This window comes from Meriones unguiculatus, chromosome 10, assembly GCF_030254825.1.
Source record: "Meriones unguiculatus strain TT.TT164.6M chromosome 10, Bangor_MerUng_6.1, whole genome shotgun sequence".
In the NCBI taxonomy this organism is placed as follows: domain Eukaryota; kingdom Metazoa; phylum Chordata; class Mammalia; order Rodentia; family Muridae; genus Meriones; species Meriones unguiculatus.
This window is the reverse complement of record NC_083358.1, coordinates 34,142,937-34,162,445: the sequence shown is the minus strand read 5'-3', so window position 1 is coordinate 34,162,445 and position 19,509 is coordinate 34,142,937. Positions and strand designations below refer to the sequence as shown.

The 19,509-nt window shown below is 45.1% G+C and overlaps 1 protein-coding gene and 1 long non-coding RNA gene across 13 annotated transcripts in view; one reads left to right on the top strand and one right to left on the bottom strand.

Annotated features, from left to right (window-relative positions):
• The window catches only part of LOC110565547 (uncharacterized), a 210,852-nt gene extending 202,551 nt beyond the window's left edge, over window positions 1-8,301 (bottom strand). For 6 of the 10 annotated variants that reach the window (XR_009594590.1, XR_009594593.1, XR_009594587.1 and 3 more), the window contains exons 1-4: window positions 8,084-8,301; window positions 6,738-6,899; window positions 5,021-5,149; window positions 2,055-3,422 (exon numbers count right to left, since the gene is read on the bottom strand). This is a non-coding gene — a long non-coding RNA (uncharacterized LOC110565547). Of the gene's footprint in view, window positions 1-32; window positions 3,423-5,020; window positions 5,150-6,737; window positions 6,900-7,161; window positions 8,064-8,083 lie in introns of those variants that run through there. The other 4 variants (XR_009594594.1, XR_002477404.2, XR_009594591.1 and 1 more) reach the window with 4 other exon arrangements.
• A 295-nt stretch (window positions 8,302-8,596) lies between these two features.
• Window positions 8,597-19,509, top strand: part of Gnao1 (G protein subunit alpha o1) — a 158,876-nt gene continuing 147,963 nt past the window's right edge. For 2 of the 3 annotated variants that reach the window (XM_060392210.1, XM_060392209.1), the window contains exons 1-2: window positions 8,597-9,484; window positions 9,684-9,726. In XM_060392210.1, the coding sequence (XP_060248193.1) occupies window positions 9,367-9,484; window positions 9,684-9,726 (161 nt within the window). In that variant the 5' untranslated portion in view covers window positions 8,597-9,366. The remainder of the gene's footprint in view (window positions 9,485-9,683; window positions 9,727-19,509) is intronic. The other variant, XM_060392211.1, reaches the window with a different exon arrangement.

The window sequence follows — 19,509 nt, the reverse complement described above, 5'->3', positions numbered from 1 at the left end:
CCTGTTAATCCAGAATCTGTGACAAGGGTTACCTGGTCCTAGGGAGCTAAATGGTCCGGCTTGAAAAGACAGGAAATGCTGGCTCTTTCTAACTCAATTCCTACCCAGTACCTGGGTTCTGTTTCAGGTGTGAGCCTCAGCATGCCCTCATGATGCTGATTTCTCTCAGTGGTTAGTATGATGCCAGCTAGCTATGAAAAAAAAAAAGAAGAAGCCGATTCCTAAATAGAATAGCTCTCTGCAGAGGAGAGAGTGCAGCTGGATCTGAAGTCAACAGCAAATTGTCTTTACTCCTGAGGAATTTTGAAATGTCACCACTTAGTCACCATAGGGTAGAGAACACACATGTTTTCTGTGTGATTCTGCTTTTCTTTATAGTAGCAGATTACTATTGTAGTGAAATAGTAACTTTTTCATGTATATGAAAAACATTGATTTTAACTTAAACATGTAGATAAAACTCATTCTGATGTGAAACAGAAGTTGCTATTATTGTCATTGGGTTTTGTTTGTTCGTTTGTTTTTGGTATTTTTGTTTTGTTTTGTTTTGTTTTGTTTTGTTTTGTTTTGTTTTTAGACATAGGGACTCCCTATCTAGTTCAGGTTGGCCTCTAACTCAGGACCCTTCTGCTCTCAGCCTTCCACGTGCCGGGGTTGAAGGGATAGTCAGGTGCCAAGCTCATTATCACTCTTTGTGCTAAGTGCTCTGATTGGAGATCCAGCATCCTAACACAAAGTACATGATACCTACAACATGTATTCTAGGGTTCCTCCAAAACCTATCTTTCTGGCCACCATTAGATAAACCCTTAAAGTTTTGTTCCTTCATGCTCAGAGCACTGATGTCTCTAATGTTGTGGAGGCAGCATGCTGAATTCTTCTATTCCTTTTCAGCAAGCAGGGAAGGAACAAGAAGTAATGCAAATGGTGATGGGCAGCGCCAAGAACATCTGAGGCTGCTGAGTAAAGGAATGCTTCGCTAAGCTTGTGTGCCCCCTTGGTTATTTGCATGTGCATGTGTGCACTCCTGGATCTATGAGTCCTTCGGCTATCATTTGCAGCCCCCTGGGATGATACCCACTTAATCACTCATGAAGAATTTTTCTTTTCAGAACAACCGGATGGTAATTATGGCTCTTATTTGCCTACTATGCTGAAAGGGTTACAACTGTGATCTGGAGAAAAAGAAAATCTTTCATGTAGGAAAAAAAAGAAAAATAAAAAAGTAAAACCACCTCAGCACTTCTAGAAGTAGCATCACTTCTGAGTTGAAAAATCAAAGACAAACCATGGTCTTCTCACAATATTGGCCTGTTGTGCTCACCAAGGTATTATATTTCTAAAACATGCTATTGATGTATGAAAGAGTCAGACTCGATCTAAGAGGAAGAAACTAAGAGCGAGCATTTGACAGTGCAACAGATGTACCCAGATCAATGCCTAAATAACAGATTTTCTTTTATTCACTTTACATTGGTTGTAGCCCCCACCCTCCTCTCCTCCCGGTCTCTCCCTCCCTCCCTATCCCCACTATCTCCCTTCCCCTACTCCTCAGAGAAGGGGAGAACCCCTCTCCATGCAGCCTAGCTTATCAAGTCGCACCAGGACCGAGCAAAGATTTGAACACTCTTGCTTTGTGCTCAGAGGGGCCTCTACTCCCTGTGGCTCTGTCTGCTCTGTCTCTATGGTTCTCCACCATTTCTCTGTCTGCTTAACCCAAATTTAGAAATACAGGAGTGGACAAGAGAAAGTAACTAAAACCAGTTTAGCTGAGGAAATTGAAGCCTGGGGTGGGAATTAAATCTCCCGGTGTTAGCTGAATAAAGACTGTTAGTCCAGTCTCTTCATTCTGTGCACTTTGCTTTGAAAATGGCATTCGCTTATTATTTATTCAGACTTATTGAGAATGAAGCATATCAATGTCTTAGTTGAACAACAGAGACTCCCAATCTCTGTTCTCCCAATCTCTCATACTCTGGATCTGATCTCAGTACTCTCTGTCTCCTTAATCTCAATCATACTTCTGATCTCCACACTCAGTTCTTCATACTTACCATCTCTGTGCTCCTGCTCTCTGTACTCCAGACCTCCATACTCCCCATCTCCAAACTCCTGATCTCTGTGCTCCTGATCCTCACACTCCTGATCTCTGCACTCTTGATCTCAGGGGGGCACTGTTATAGGAAGAATATTATATAAAATGTGTACAATATTCTAACAAATACTCATTAAAAAGACATTCTAATCTTTTTAAAACCTAGAAATTATTTGGCATAATAAATACCATAGGATAATTAATATCTTGGATTAAATTTATTTATGGAAGGGCATGGTGGCTCTGACTTAAAATATCATCTAAAGAGGTGGAGGCAAGGGGACTATCTGGCATATGAGGTCAGCCTGGGCTAGAAGGTTCAACCTGTCTCAAAAACTAAACAACAACAACAAAAAAAAGTTCATTCATGATGCTCAGTAACATCGACAAAGAGGAAAAGATTCTGAATAAGAACTCAAAAAAATATTAATAACATAATCAGCACCAGTTAGAAAACTAATTTTAAAAGTGGACATGTGTCATATACCAGTAATCTCAGGGCTTGAGTGGTAGAAACAGGAGGATACTGAGTTCATTGCACATTGACCCCACCAGTTTCAGAATCATCATTATGCCATAACATCATATACTTTGATTAAGACTTGCATATGTCTTCTCTTTGGTCATTAAAAACAGTACTACCCTTCATTTACACTTCATGTAGCTAACACAGAGTTCTTTCATAAGAGAAGTCTACAGTGAGCAGGGAGAAAGCCAGCAGACGAAAGGACAGCTGAAGAAGATAGTAAAATCTCCATTTACTTCACGTTCTAAATGATTACAGACAAACGCTTTGAGGATACGGGTCTGTTTAAAAGTGTCCCTTTTCATTCTTATATTTGTGTTTCATCATAGACACAGGAATTGCACGAAAATGGAATTCCACAGACTAGATTGTGGAGGCCTCTAGGGAAGAGATACGTGTCTAAATGTCAACTAAAAACAAACCAACAAACAAACACTACCTCAGTGGGACTCACGTTCTTAGTACAAACCAAATTAAATACACTTAGTCTAGACAATCACCTTCACTCCACTTAATAAGTTTCAGCTAATTGGCAGCCCCTTACTCCCCGCCAGTTCCAGTCCACACAGATCAGGAAAACTGGTCAGATAAAACCCACCTACTTTTTGCAAAAGAAACAAAGACAGTTGTACTTAGGCTGGAGAGTTGGCTCAGCCATTAAGAGCACTTGCTGCTCTTGCAGAGGACCTTGGTTCACTTCCTAGCATCCACATGGTAGCTCACAACCATCTGTAACTCCAATTTCAGGGGGATGCAATGCCTTCTTCTGATTCTGGTAGGCACCAGGCACACACATGGTCCCTGTGTATACATGCAGGCAAAGATATATACACATAAAGTCACTCTAATAATTATAAAGAGAAGAAAATATTCTTTAAAAAAAGTTCTACTTACAAAGAACAATGTGGTAATAAGGCTTTGATCCTTGAAGGTTATAGAAGACAAATGAGATAATGTCTAACATGTGTTTGAGTTGCATGAGTAAAAAGGCTCTATGAACACAGGAAGTATGAGAATGCAAGAAACCTTTGTGTCTGAAGATTCCCTGTCTTCTGAAAAGCATAGTAAGTATTAAATAAACTTAAATAAAGTTATTAATTAAATAAACTTACAAATGTTTATGTGGGAATTCTCTTTGTCAATGTCAGCCAAGATATGTTGAAAAGTGTTGGTATTTCCACCATAACAAATCAGAATCTTAGCTTCAGATGAAAGATTTCCCAAGAAAATTCCAACACAGAACCATGACTATTAGGTAATGCCTTCACACTAGGCCAAACTTCAATGTCAAGTTCAGCTCTTGGTCAGTCTTGCTTGCATAAAAAAATAATAATAAAAAAAACAGCAGTCCTTGCCCTTCTAATACTCCAAAGGGATTCCCTTGCCATCCTAAATTGACAACTAATTAAAAATTAAAATATCACAAAGCACATTCTCTTTGGGTATCCCCAAGCCATCAAAATATATTCAACAAATAATATTATCAACGGTGACCATACAGTGGATTTTCATAACTTAAGAGCACAATTTAATGACATGCAAACATTTATCTTGCTTCTTCATGCTAGTCATGTCTCTTAAAAGTATACAAAGTCCTATTTCTTCCTTTGTCATCTCTCACACTAAACAATTATATAAGAAAATTAATTTTCATAAATCCTACAAAAAGAAAAAAAATGAGACACAGAACTTAGTCAAGAGTTTTCCTGATGGGGATGTCAAAACATTCGGTACATTCTCTTCTCACAAACGCCTATTGGCCAATAAGCTTCCCATTTGTAGTTCAAAATCAGTATTGTTTCAAATCGTAGAACTTTACTTGATGACATTACCTTCTTGTACTCACTGAATCTTAAACATTTTCTAAAATAATCAAGTGGCAAAAATTGTCTTAGGAAAAAAACAAATGTCAGAGATGGAAAGATTAGGCTGATTAAGGTCTTGTCCCTATATAGGTGACTTTACTTAACAAACATTATGACAGCTGGTGGACAAGGGCTATTGTTGACCTTTTCAGATACAAAGGAAACCTTTTCCTTCAGAGAGCTTACATTCCAGTATCAAGTTTCCCAGTGAATACTGGAAATCACCTGAGGGAGAAAGTGTGATTATAAAAATGATCCCCAGGTGCCACCTCAGACTTCCTGAGTTAGGGATTCTAGAAACAGAACTCCAGGACCTAAATTTAAATTTTAAATGTAAATTTAAAGCATCTCAGGTAATTCTATAAATAATAATGTTTAACGACTACGGCACTAGTGGTTGAGAGGCACACATAAAATATGTCAGGAAAAAAATCATTTGGGGGATTTTCTTTTAGAGACATCTAAAAAGAAAATAAAATATTTTTAAAAAGGAAAAGAAACATTAGAAAAAAAAGAAAAATCGAGTTCACCAACCTGAAGCCTCCGCTGGGTAAGTTGGAGTCAGAATCTTCTTTATGTCACAAATTCCTTTTCTCTAGAAGCGGAAGCAACTTAATGTAGGCTGATATTCCTTTCATGGAATATATAAGATATTCAAAGTACCTTTAAAGTTAAAAATATATGTATAATGTGTGTGTGTAGCATGACAAACATTTGACTAAGGGTAAGATGAGACCTGTTTTCTGATTTAAAAAAAATCATCAGAAAAATATAATTCTGACAATCATATAGAATAAAACCAAAGAGAATCTGGTTTTGGTCTAGGAATCTTAGCTCCGAATATTAGAACTATAATTTCTTCATCCTCACGGGAATTAATTGTGAAACAATTTAATACAGTTGGAGGGTTTTTATAACTTGTAATTTACAGAAAACTGAGATATTCTCAGCCTTACTTTCCTTAGGGGAATCAAAATATGACTGGATGTGAGATTGAAATCAGGAAGCTGAAGCTTCCTGATCTGAGCATGCTTTATGTATGTACACAACACGCTATTTTCTACAGTTCACACAACTGCAAAGATTTGTTGACTCGTTAATGAGTTTGTTCACTATGAACAATTTATTCAAGCCTCTGGGTAGGGGCTCAGCTTGCTCATCTGTAAAATGGGTACCAGGCTGTGTCTTATTAAACCAAAATGTCCAAGGCCTTGCAAGAGCTTTCTGAAATAAAGGGGTTTATTGAGCCATTACAGAGGCTAGGCAGAAAAATAAATGACTGGGTGCAGGGGCAAATTCTACAACAACCGCCATCGAGGCTAGGTGGCTAACTCCCTAGACCTAAAAAGCCAGCGTGCTTTACTACTGTAAAACATTGCTTCTTACATGTTATTTCCATTGAATCAACACTGGTTTCTGATAATAAGGGTGAGATTGCCTGAAGCAATGCAGGTTTTGTGATGGAAGAACAACTAGAGAGGAAGCCAGAACCTCTGGGTTGGTTCCGGCTTGCAAGGAGGATACACCGGTACCTAGGCATTCAGATCAGATTTGAGTGATGCTTTTAATGCACAACCAAGAACATTTAAAAAAAAAAAAAAAAAAAAAAAGGTGTTTTGTTCTTTGGGGCATGTGGCTTGCTACCTATTAACCTCCTGTATCATTTCTCTTTGCTCACACCCTCTGGCCCTTTGTTATTAAATGTAGGACATCTCAGAATTTTTCTCTTATCAATCTGTCTTCCTGGTCTAGGCTCTTTCCACTCATCCATGACGCTTCCCACACTAGTGCCTAACTGAGGTTTATGTGGGAGGATCACATGGGATAATTTTTGTAAAAGTGCTCCGTAAGCTGTAAAGCACTATACAGATGAAGTGGATTATTATTAGTCTTTTATGAAACTCAGCCATAAAGACACAAAGTGACCCAGAAAAAAAAAGAAAACAGGGTAGGCAAATCTGAAGTGCATCTACTGTGTTGGAATATAGCCTTACATACACAGTCGGGAGGTTCTTAGTAAGTGTTTCTTCCAGGGAGTGAAGAAACACTCAGAATACAGATTTGCACCTCTGTCAGGACTGATAGCAAGGGATGGCTTTATCCTCCCATATACAACCAGAATACCGCCAAGAACATCAGGTCTCTGCTTGAAAGTCACTTGCTGTGAAAGAATACTAAACGCTTTTCATAGGACACTGCCACCACCGCGGCCGCCCTACCCCAGAGAAAGATGAAATGGTTTTATCCTTACCTGCAGTCCTTCAAAGGTAGTCTGGGAGAAATGGCGGAACTTTAGTAACAGTGAAACTTTGTCCTGCATCTGATTCACAGCAGATCTACGCAACTACCCCCACAACTTCGGGAGGAGGTAAGGTCTATAGAATATTGTGCTCCTGAGATCTCTGTTTAGGATCTGGAAGGACAATTTTCGTGATACTTGATTTTTAAGCCAAACCAAAGTCACCCTCTAGTACTCTCCTCACCCAACACAAACAGGAAAGGAGTTAGGGAAGGGGAGATTATTTATTTGCTGAATAAAACTGCTCTCTATAGAATTCTTTGGTCAGTTTCCTAGGTAGAATCTGACTCAAATTTAAATATTCCAATTATATTACATATAACTTTTGACAAAGATATTTGTAGAATATGGTAAACCCATACTGGGAAACACCAACCTTAAAAAATGCAGGAGAAAAATATTTTCTTCTGGGTGGACCTTAATTGCCCCCCCCCACACCAATGGAAATATATTTTTATGCTGGGTGACATTTCCAAAATAGGATTTTCTCCCCATTGTTGAGATGAAGCAAACAAGCTTACTTTCAGAGTCACAGAAATGCCCAACTGTTAGGGGAAAAAAAAAAGTTTTCCACTGGCCCCTTGCCTGTCTTTTCCCTGGGCATCCTTGCTTGTTGGCTCCTCTCTCTAGGAAGGCCCCTGGGGCTGCCTGGTGGAACTGATTGTAAAACTATTTTGTGCAGTAAGAATTAATGTCTTCAGACTCTAAGAGACCACCCAGAACATGACTGATCTTTGGCAACTGTCTACTGTTTACCCAGTGCTGTTTTAGCTGTTTACTGAGTAACTGACCCTGGTTTCTGAGTCTTTATTTGAGAAGACATGCGGGGTGTATTTCTTCTTGTAGTTTGTTACTCTAAGATGAAAAGAGGAAGAAACCTCTCCTCTCATCAAAAACCTCTTTAGAATTTATTTTTACCAGTTTGTGTTCTGGCAATACAAGAATTGAAGAACCAAGCAAGACCATCCATCATACAGAAAAAATCTAAAGGAACGAGCATTTGCTAGAGGCTTTCAACAAAGACTGTCCCTGGGCCTTTGGCATCAGGGCACCCTAGGATGGTAACCGTCTCTAGCATCCACAGAGGTTGTGGGGATCTCGGGTAAGTTTCACGGTGGCTCAGGGACGCAAAAACTCCTACGGAGCAGACCGTGCCTCAGCTCAGCCTGCTGCGCTCCTTTCCGTGAGCCCAGTCTCTATACACTAGAAGCTCAATAAATGCAGACCCCAAACTGTCACTGGGCCCCAGCGCTGCACTCCGACTTGCGAGGGTTTATTCTAACCCGCTACCTCCTCACATCTGCTGAGGCCCCAGAGCTCGGCTGGGTCTCTAGCCGCAGAAGAACAACAATCGGGAAGGCGGTCTGCCGGAGACACGACGCCGAACCCGAGAGACCGGGGAAGCAGGAGGCGCGGGCCACGGGCCGGGGGCCACCTGACCGCGGCGCTCGGCTTGACAGGAGGCGGGCCGGGCGCGCGAGCCCCGCCGGGGTGGGGCGGGGTGGGGCGCAGGCGCGCGCCCGGCTCCAGGCCCCGCCCTCCCCGGCCCCGCGCGCCGCCCGAGCCGCGCGGGGGAGGGGAGGGGGGCCGAGAGGGGGCCGGCTCCCCGCGCGCGCGCGCCCGTTAGCTGACGCGGCCCGCGGGCGCGCGCGCCGCCCCCGCCCGCGCCGTCCCCCGGGCCCGGCGCGCGGCCCTGCTGACGTCAGCGGGCGGCCGGCGGAGCGCTGCGCAGGACCCGGCGCCGTCGCGCGCCGCGCTCGCCTCGCCCCCTCCCCGCCCGCCCCGGCGCGCGCGCGCGTGCCCGCCCTCCCCGCCCGCCTCTTCTCTCGCTCCCCGCCGGCCGCGGCTCCCTCGCTCTCCTCCCCGTCTCCCGTCAGCTCCGCCGAGCGATGCGAGTTCTGGGCCCCGGCGACGCAGCCTCCCGCTAGAGACCTGCACCCCCCCCAACACCCACCCTCGGCCCGGCCCTCCGCCCAGTCCAGCCCCGCGCGCGGGGGTAGGAGAAGGCGCCGCGGACGCACCGACGGCCGAGGAGCGGCGATGCACATGCACTAGCGGCACCCCCTAACTCACTCCCTCCACACCCCGCGCCGCCGCCGCCGCCGCCGCCGCCTCCACCTTCTCCGCCTCCGCCTCCTCCTCCTCCGCCTCCGGCAGCCGCGGCAGAAGGACCCACCCTGCCCCCCACCCCACCCTCCGCCAGCTCCGGCTGCGGATCCAGCCTCGACTCCTATTTTATTTATTTTGGGTCGTGCACTAGCCTCGCTGCCTGCAGCCCGCGCCTCCCGGGCCCGCGGGCGCCTCCTCCCTCGGCTCCGGAGCCCCAGACCTCGGCCACCCTCACCTCGACACCCCCAGACCCCAGCCAGCCGCCGCTAGTCTTCGCCGCTGGAATCTTGATAGAGGCTGTCTTTTGGTGGGGATTCTGGTCTTTCGACAATCTTGTTCCCGGCCAAGGAGAGGATATCGTGATTTTCTCCCCTTTGAGCCCAGGCTCCGCTCTGTGGGGGGGTGGGGGGCGCGCCGACCCGGGGAGTCGTGCCAGCCGAGTCGTGCGGGCTGTGGCAGGGAAGGGGCCACCATGGGATGTACTCTGAGCGCAGAGGAGAGAGCCGCCCTCGAGCGGAGCAAGGCGATTGAGAAAAACCTCAAAGAAGATGGCATCAGCGCCGCCAAAGACGTGAAATTACTCCTGCTGGGTAAGGACCTCGCTAGCCACCCCCGCCCCTCGACCCCGGCCGCAGTTCCCTCACCCGACTTGCGCCCGGGGAGACCTGGTCCCAGAGTTGGCACCACCATGTGCCCAGGAGCGCTCACCCCTTGCATGCCTTGAAGCCCCCTTCCCGTTTCTATGAACTGACACTCACCAGTTTCCCCCCTCTCTGTGTGTCCCAACAGGGGCTGGAGAATCAGGAAAAAGCACCATTGTGAAGCAGATGAAGTAAGTCCCTGTGGCACTGGGATTTGTACTTTTATTAAGAATAATTTTATACCGTTTTATTATCTTGCTCACCCACATGGCTCTCCAGGCCTGGTTTTTAATTCGTGCGCGCACACATACACACACACACACACACAGACCTGGTTTTGCCTCCCCTCCCCCACTCCCTACGTTGCTTCTGGGTCCCCCACCCCAACTCCTGGGGTGGGCGTTTCGGGGGAGGGAAGGGGGAGCGCCTGTAGTTGTATGAATGACAGTGTCCGCCATATTGATCAGAACATCACACTATCGGCGTGATTATGATCATAACTCTTGCTCGTGGAGTATTTCGTGTGTTTCGCTGCCTCCATTTCTGTCTCTGCCTCCTATTTCTCCTCCTCCCTTTCACCCCACCTCTCGAATCCCACCTCCCCCTGCTTCTCTTGAGACAGAGATTTTTGAACTTGACTAGAACATGGAGACCCAGCCCTGGCAGATTGGGGTGGAGGAGCAAGTGTTTGCTGTTCATGAGTTTGGTGCTGAATTCCTGGAGTCTCTGACTTAGACCCCTCCCCCTAAACGGAGAGCAAGGGTTAGGGGAGGGGGCGTGCACTAAGGAGAAAGGGTGGGTTTCCAAGCGGATGTGACAGACACAGCCCTATCCAAGGCGGAGGTGGAAGGGGGATGCTGTCTGTGGGGCTGAATGAAGAAAGCAAGCCTCATCTGCACTCCAGCTCCTCTCCTTACCCCATCCTCCCCACCCTCCCACCCCCGGCAGTCCAGCCTTTGCTCTCCTCACGCCCGCATCGTTATAGTTATTTGCACTCTTAGGCCAGGTTCCCGTAGCCTACCTCCTATGCGGTTTCCAGGCCCTACTTGCCACCGCCCCCTTCTGCCTTAGGTATCAGTTTCCCCTCCTAATTAACTGGGGGTGGATTTGAGTGATGGTTGAAAATTAAAACAAAATGGGATATTCCTTTCCACATTTCCCCAATAAGGAGCCTCGCCCCTCCTTCCCCTTCACTGGCTTGCCTCTTGCCCCATCCACTCCAAGGTTCCTAGTGAGCCTACAGGCAGCTTTGCCTGGGGAGGGGTGGCCAGGAGGGAACGGGCGCGTGCCTTCCGGGCCTGCTGGCCCTGCTTCCGTTGGCCCGTCAGTTCTGGACGGAGGAGTCCGTTAGGACCGTTTAGCGAGGATTCCATGTCGCTTTGCTGTGACACCTTCGCGCACACACAGCTCCTAATTAGAGGTTGCTGTGCAGTAAACAAAAATGATTATTTTTCAACTTGACAGAATAGCCGAAGTAATTGCATCCCGTAGGAAAACAATGGAAAATAAAAACCCCTTTCGAGGGAAGGTGGGTGGGAGACAAAGTGTGCTTGCGGTTTCAAAACCAAGAAGCAAAAATTCTTGCATGTGTAACAGGCATGACAAGCGAGTTCCAGGCGGCGCCATGATGGTAGGGAGCAGCGACTAGGAGACAGTTTCCCCCATCTGCTTGGCATGCTTATTTGCGATCGAGAGCTCCCGGGGGGCTTTTTTCTCACAGGCCCCTTCGGCTAGCCTCACCCTTCTGAGCCACCAGTAATTTGGCCTGGGGTTTCTCTGGGGCTTGTGCAGTCCAAATGGATGGGGAGGCGGGGCCTGGGGAATTGCTCTTTGCCACAAGGTGCATGTTGCATCTGCCTGGAGCCCTCGCGTGTCGGGAAATGCAAACCGCGCCATCGCTTTCTCCTTAGAGGCAGGTTTCAAAACTTCACAAGTCTGTAATCCGCAGGCTGGGAGTCGGGTAGAAGCCTCGGCCTCCTGAGCGGGGTGAGGTTTCAGGCATTGCAAGTGGTGGACAGCGCCCAGACGAGGCTGGAAAAGTCGATGGGGCTGAGCTCGGCGGCGCTCGGCACTGCTCGGCCTGGCCTGGGCGCGGGGCTCGGAGGATCTCGACAGTGTTCGGAACACAGTCGGGGTCCAGGCGGAGAGGGCCGAGCGGCTTCGGCTTCGTAGGGGCCCCGAAGACATTCGGAAACCCTCGGAGAAGGGAGGGCAGTTGGGGGTGGGTGGGAAGGGACTGGCAAAGTAACTTTGCATCCACCAAAGCAGCTTGCTACCTGCTTTTCCTGAACATGTCCCATAAATTAGGTTGATTTAATAAGAGGTTTAAAAATAAGTATTGAGTCCCCCAAAGGGTAACTTGCCATTTTTATTCAAAGAAAGCTGAACTCTGAGGGGAGTTGGTGTGCCACTTTAGAATGGAAATTCCTGATTAAGTCCTGGGGCACAAAATCTTAAAGGAAGACTTTCTGAGGAAAGTCCTGCGTGCCTTACTGATATTGGGTTGCACTGAGGAGGAGGGGGTGAAATGTCTCATGTTCAATTAAATCAGAAATCAGAGCATGTTTCTCTTTTCCTGTACGTCTCCCTTTCCTCAACCCCACAAACACCTTTTCTGTGAAAAGTGTTTGACTGCCTGTCAAAACTAAGATTTTTGTCATTGATTTTTGTTTCCTTTTAAGAGCAAAATACACCAAATCTCTTTAGGAAATAGACTAGGTTTGCTCAGAGAGTTCACCAGAAAGGTGTCTGCCCATGCCAGTTTTGCCACAATAGACCTAGCTGACCTGCCCTCTTGAAGCATTCGTGAATGGCAGTTTTTCCTATGAGCTTGGCTCAAAATAAGTCAGATCAGGGCCTTGTGCCAAGCGGGATGCAGGACTTGTTTTATTAACCACAAAATGTGAGATTGGTGTCACTGTATCCAGTGACAGATTCTTTGGAGTCTTCACTTCCAGAGATGGGTTTTGAGATCACCACTAGAGTGGGAATCATTTGTAGCCAGGAAGATTGTACTTTCTGGGTGGGGCCAGGCCAGAAAGCCTCAGTAACATTTGCAGAAGCAATTTCCTGTTTCCCTGTGCAATATGATTGGTGACAAAGCCTATCAGGCCATATGTGTAAGTTAATTCAGATGCTGTGTTATGTCACCTAGGCAGATGAAATTAGATGGTTTGAGTCTGCTGTGGGTGACACCCTGTGAGAAGCCAGTGATTTCTAGTGGGGATTGGGGCCTAGTAACACAGCCCTTTGGGTTAGAAGTAGGAATATTGATATTCAAATGTTATTAGATCCTTTGTCATCAGCATTTTCAGAAAAGCAAGGAACTGCTTCACTCAGCTTGTGTCCTCATCCAGGTTGTGGTGCACTTGATTACGAGGAGGAATCGGAATGTGTGTCCATAGTAGCTGAGATGAAGCCATTAAGGTCTGGTAGGCAGATGCTGCTTAGAACTGAGTGTTAGCACCCTCATCAGCAGGACCATTACAGAGACAGACCCTTGGAATTTTTCTGCTCAGTACAGTCAATAAGGGGGAAACTTACATCAGTGTTCAGAAGCCTAACTTTTAAGTCTTTAAAATCTTTTCTAATTTTAGTGTGTGTGCGTGTGCATGTGTAGATGGCAACTCTGTGGAGTCTGTTGTCTCCTACCTTTACATGGGTTTGGAGATCAAACTCGTTGCCAGCCTACATGACTATAGACTGTAAAGTGCCTTTATCCACTAAGTTATCTTGCTGGCACTCCCTTCGCCTCCTTTTTTTTTTTTCTCTTCTGTGTATGCTTTGTGAATTAGTGTTTAGAAGGTCTCTGTCAAGCAATACAAAACATGCAAGTTCTGAGAAATCAACAGTGATGATTGAGATAGTGCAAGTATAGTTTCACATATCCTGTGAGTAACCAGTGACTCCTTTTTTTCCGCATGGCACTTTGAAGAACTTTGCTTGTTTCAGGGGTCTGTGTCCTCACCTGTGATATAATCTCATCATTTTCCTGATAATCGGGATGCTTTTACAGCAACTAATAAAAATTTTAAAGAGAGTATAAATTTTATTGGATTTTTGAACCCTTACAAAGAAATATCTTAGAATTATATTTTATGAAGCATAGAATCAATAGAATATCGTTTTAACTGACTTCCCCACTCTGAACATTGAGGAACAGATGTTTGAACTTGCTAATGTAAAGTTCTTCTGGAGTTGTTCTGAACATTACAGCTTGCCTTGCTTCAAGGGGCTGAGTTTACTGGGGTGCTTACGTCACACTCTCTAGAGCATTAGCTTTTTGTTCTGCTTTTTCAGTAAGTAGTGTTTGAAACTTGCAGAAAGACCTGGCTCACTAGCTAGTAGAGTTTGCCTGTATGGGAAGAATAAAATGGGTCACTTCATTGATGGGGTACAGTTTTTAAACAGATTTAAGGATTTGCCTATTGAAGATAGCACTACTCATACAAATATCCCAGCCCTTGCAAGTGAGCTTTTAGTATACCTCTCTGTCAGGGAAGGCGGTGGTTTTGAAAGGTTTTGAAAAGATAGTGGTTTCCTCCTCTCAGTTAACCTTGACTTTATAACTGGGTGTCAAGACCATTTGGTTGGCTTCAACCCCGTGTCCTTTCAGCATCTAGTAAGTGACAGGCGTTAACAGAAGCGGAGGTGGCAACTTGCAGCCATTACTTCATGAAAGTACAGCCATCCAAAAGGGCATTTCCCACCCTTGCCCAAAGGTCTCTCTTGGAGGTAATAGTCCACTGAGAGCTACTTTTCAAGAAAGTAGGTTTGTTGTTTCTGCAGCCATGTCATTGGCTGTTTTGCCTCGCTCCTCACTTCTGTCTCCATGTTTATTCAAATAGCTGCACCTTGCTCTCTGGAGACAGTGTGAGTGTGAACAGAATGTCAGATCAGGCAGCAGCAGATGAGTTCTCCTTTGCTGATGGATGCTGCTCTCTCCCTTCTTGCTGTTCACTGAGCTGTAAATACCAGCAGACCTTCTTGCCAGAAGAACAGCCAGCAATCCACCTGATTTCATCAGGAACTGGCTGTGAAGTTCTTGAACCTCAGTGGATTCCGAAATGGAAGCTGTATGTTTGTGGAAAGGGCTGTCGTCATTAGTTGTTAGATGAAGTAGGCAAAGCTTTATGCAGATTGACACGGCTGCATAGGAATCCAGAATGCCTTTCCTATGCATGGGAAGCTGGATGCATGCTCAGGTACTGGCTTGCTCCTTTCAGTGCCTGGAGCACCTAGATTCCCTTGTGCATCTTAGGAAGCCACATCTGTTAAAGTTAGGCCAAGATCACTCGTGGTTTCCAGCTGCGTACGGTACACTATGTCAGTTAACTGGAGATTTCAGCAGAATAGGTCTTACTCTTCTGGCCTGTACTCGTGTAAATGCATTCAAATGGATGCGGGCACTTGATTCCCTTATATGCCAGGATGTGTTCAGCTAATCCAGTGGTTCTCAACCTTCCTACTGCTGAGACCCTTTAATACAGTTCCTCACGTTGAGGTGACCCCCAACCATAAAATTATTTTTTGTTGCTATTCATAACTGTGATTTTGCCAGTGTTATGAATCATAATGCAAATATTTTTTTGAAATAGAGGGTTGCCAAAGCGTTCTTGACTCTCAGTTTGAGAACCTCTGGGCTAGACTGTTATTGCAGGATCTCACCTTAATCTGAAAACCAATTGGCAAGCCATTGATAGGGATGGTTCCAAGCTGAAGAAAAAAAAAAAAGGTTTGGGAGGGGTTAACCTCAAAACTGACACTAGCAAAGAAGAACTCTTTTAACTCTGAAAAAAAATAGTATATATGTGTTTTCATGCATGGACTTGAAATCAGGTGCTCTGAGGAAATCACTTCACATTTGTTGAATGCATTACAATAGGCCTAGTGGTGCTCATTTGAGCTCTATTCCAGGAGCTTGTTTAAACTTATGTTCCATTGCCGTTTTATCCCATCTTTCTCACTATGCCACACAGCCCTGGTAGAAAGGACACTGTTGAACAATCAGCAATTAGTGGATGGAGTAAGAGAGGAAAGTGTAGTGGTCCAGGGAAATATATACCTTCTTGGAGAAGAAGCAGGTTGGCATGCTTCTCTGGAATGGAGAAGGATTGAGAACATTATTCTGCAACCAGGCTGCTGGCCTCAAAATCTCAACTCTCCTACCAGCCAGATGTGTGAGCTTAGTTATTTACCTCTTGACATCTCAGCCTTCTTGCCTATGAAATGGAGCTGGTAGTCAAAGCAGCTATTTGAAGTTGGTACAAAAATGAAACGAGATAAATAGACTTACAATAGTACTGGGAACATAAAAATCATTATGCAAAGATTATTTCAGCTTTCTTCCTTTGATTGGTTAGTGGGTGTTAATTTCCCCTATGTAGCCCTGTGTAACTGTGGACTTAGCTGACCTACGAACCACAGAAGAGGGGCACTGTGGTTCACACTCTGCTCATGGCCTCTTCCGCATGCCTACTCTGCAGTACCAGTTATATAACAAATCATGTCGTCATAACCAATGTGACATTTTTGATGGCACAGCTGCTTCAGCCCAAGACGGGGGTGATGTTACAGAGTGAGAAAGAGCACTGAACCAGGAGTCCAGACCAGCAGCTCCTCCTCTGTTCTTCTGAAAGAGCTAGACCAAGTGTACCCATGTTCCTTAGTGGTCTGTGAAACTTAAAAAACGCCTCTCTCTCTCTCTTTCACTCTCTCTTTCTCTCTCTCTGCCTCTCCTTTCCCCTTCTCCCACCTCCCCCTTCTTCTCCCTTTCTACTCCTCCCCCACTCTCTGGAATCCTGCAATACTACACCTAAAAGCATCAATTATGGTTCTAACCTGAGAGGGTGTGGGATACCCAGGAAAGTTCTTTTAAGGCTCATGCAATAGAACCTAGACCATAAGCTTTGCCAGCCAGCAAAGTCATAGTTCTGAGAAACATTTTGACAAAACCATGTCTAACCAAACTTTCCGTATAGACATGGTCCCCAAATCAAAGAGGGCAACCCAAAAGAGTCTGCTAGTATGAAACAGGATGTCTTTGGGAGGAGAGAAAACCAGAGAAAAGTGGTCTGGCTTCTAGGTTGCTCAAAAGTGGAGGCAGCCCTGCCCTTACCATGGAGGGCTGCCTGTAAAGGAGCATGTTTGTGTTCAGATGGCAAAGAGCCAGGGAATCGGCATGGGGAAATATGTTGTAATCTTTACTCATTCACTGGTTGACTCTGGGCAGACCATTTAGCCCTTCTTGGCCCCAGCTGGCTTATCTCTTAACCGGTGGCTTTCACTGTGAAATTTCTCTAGTTCCTTTTCTAGTTCTAAGATAACAATAAATGCAAAGAGAAACCTGGAAGCCCAAAATGCAGTGGGGGATAGTGGGAGTGTTTGCCACCCACAGCTTTTATCTGCTGAGCTGTCTTTAGTTCTAATATTCTTCACAGAGAAAAGGAAAAATATTGTGCTTTTCATAGCACCAAAAAATTAAGGTAAAATAAAATGCTGCAAGAATAATAAAATTTGCCCCTTGATTTGTCAACTGTCTAAGAAGCAAGCAAAATGGAGAATGGAGAGTAAAATACAAGAATAAGACTCCATGGCCAAAGATGTACTCTGAGTCCTAGGTATGTCCTAGATTACGGATAGGTTTTCTATAGAAGTTTGTTACCTGTAAGCCAGGAGAGATGGCATGCACTTGTGAACTCAGAGAAGTGCAAGGATCACTTCTTGGGGTCAGCTCTGTTTCCATGGAGACTTTCTGTCTCAAAAGAAAAAAAATGAAAGAGAGGATGGAAAGGAGAGAAAATGTTACTTATAAGAATACCTTCCCTGTGCTTTAAAAGTGGTCCTAGGTCACCTTCAGCCCCAACCTCCACTCCATGCCTATCACACATTGTAAATGATTAGACGCTAATCTGTTTATTCCTTAGTAGTATGGGTATCCCTTCCCCACCGAGATTCTTGAAAGTAAAGATGACTTGTTCTCACATGCAGTGTAAACTGAACCTAGCACCTGGTATAAAGGAACTGCTCACACAATACTGACTCAAGAAAAGAACAAAATGAAACAAGGTTCATGGGAATATACCTTTTGTTCTGCATAAGTCAGAATAATAATGAAAGCTTTTAATGGATGTAGGCTTTCAATCTATTACCTTCATTTGTAGTTTCACATCAACTCAAGAAGAAATAGCATTTCTGTCTTACAGATAAGAGGCAAGGGTCAGAGACAATGGTTTGCCCAAAGCCATATAAGTTAGTAAGTTAGTAGCAGACTCATTCAGACAGTGACTTGTCTAATTCCAAACCTGTCTTTTCCTTTGTAATTCCACAATAGTTCTTAGTAGGTGACTACCACCAGTATGGGCAATGCGAAACTGGAATCTGGGGTCTGAAACCCATCTATAAATTGGATGGTACCAGTTTTGGCCAAGGTTAGTAACCAGGAGATTAGCATGGCCTAATGGTGGTGCTATTCTTCTGAAAGGAGTAGTGATGGTGGTCCTCATGTATCACATAAATTTGGACACCAGTATTAGTGTTCCCTAGCAACCACCCAGAGAGGTCCTGTTTTTTCCATCCCTGTCTTTGAAGTGTGAGCTAATGCTCCTGTGGCAGCAGAGAGAAGCTGCTTCTCTTCTCAAAGCGTTGGCTTTGGCTCAGGAAGATGACTTAGAAAAGACTCTGGGAAGACAGGAAGGAGATCAGGAGAGGGAGTCATGGAGGCATAGAGTAAGTTCTTTCTTAGTCCTTATCCTTGGGGAACTCAGAGCTTCCTTTTAAGAGACTCTGACACTTGATGTCTGTGTGTGCAGTATTCTATGTGAAAGCAGACGGTACCTTCTCAGCCAGAAAGTTCAGGGAAGTCAGCTGAAAGAAAAATGGCACGTGGGATGAAACTTCAGAACAAATGGTAGTTAGTCAGGTGGAAAGAGGGAAAGCCAGCAGAGAACCAGAATGTGCAGCAGCTGGATATATCACAAAGAAGTAATGTGTGACAGTACCAGGAATGCAAAATACTTCCCTCTGACTAGGGCAGTATGTGAAACGAATGTTGCAAAATGAGAGAGGAGAAGATGAAGTAGATAACAGATCATGAAAGGGCTAAGGTGCTGAGCTAATGATCTGATTTTTATTGTGAAGATAACAAATTGCCACCAAAAGGAAATGGGTGGCAGGATCGGTGGATTACATTGGGAGAGCAGATAGAAAGTTACTTGTGCAATCCAGGTGGAAAAATATTAAGAAGTAAGTTAAAGCAGTAGGAGTTAGCAGACAGGTTGGGGGAGGGGCAGGAAGAAGGCAATCTTTAGCCATTGAGGTGACTAAACCTGTCTGAAGATTGATTGAAAGATTGTTTGAAGAGGAGATGAATTTCTGAGAGTGATGACAAGAATGTGTCCAGGATTTCTGGTTAGGGCCCCTGGATGGTTGTCTATTCCCTTAGAAAAGAGGGAGAATGAGGGAAAGTGTAGGAAGACAAATCATGGAAATGTGTTTGGTGAGTGGTGTGGAAGTTTATTACCTCAGGAGGCCAAGTGAGATGGGCAAAAAGGCATGCATACGCACTCACAGAGAGTCCCCAAAAGAATAATTTTAAAAGAAGGGCCTAAGAGACAGAAATGAAAAGGGACCCCAAGGCAGACAACATCATGAAAATAAAGGCAGGGGACACTGAAGATGAAGAAGTGGCTATAGTTCAGTAAGATATTGCCAGCGTTGGAGAAGGTGAAGACTGGCAAGTGTCCATTGAGTGTGGCAAGATGGTGATTTGAGCAAGAACAGTTTCAATGGAGTGGTGGGAGAAAAGCCAAACTGTGGTAGGAGTTAAGTGTGTGGGTTTGAGGAAGTTGATAGGGTCATGAATGCAGACCTACTTATCCCACAAGGCAGCCGTGGAAGGAAGGAGACTAAGGTAAGGAGTGAGAAAGGAGGAATGGGAGCTGAGGAGGGTGTTATTTTACTGTTTTTCTGGCTAA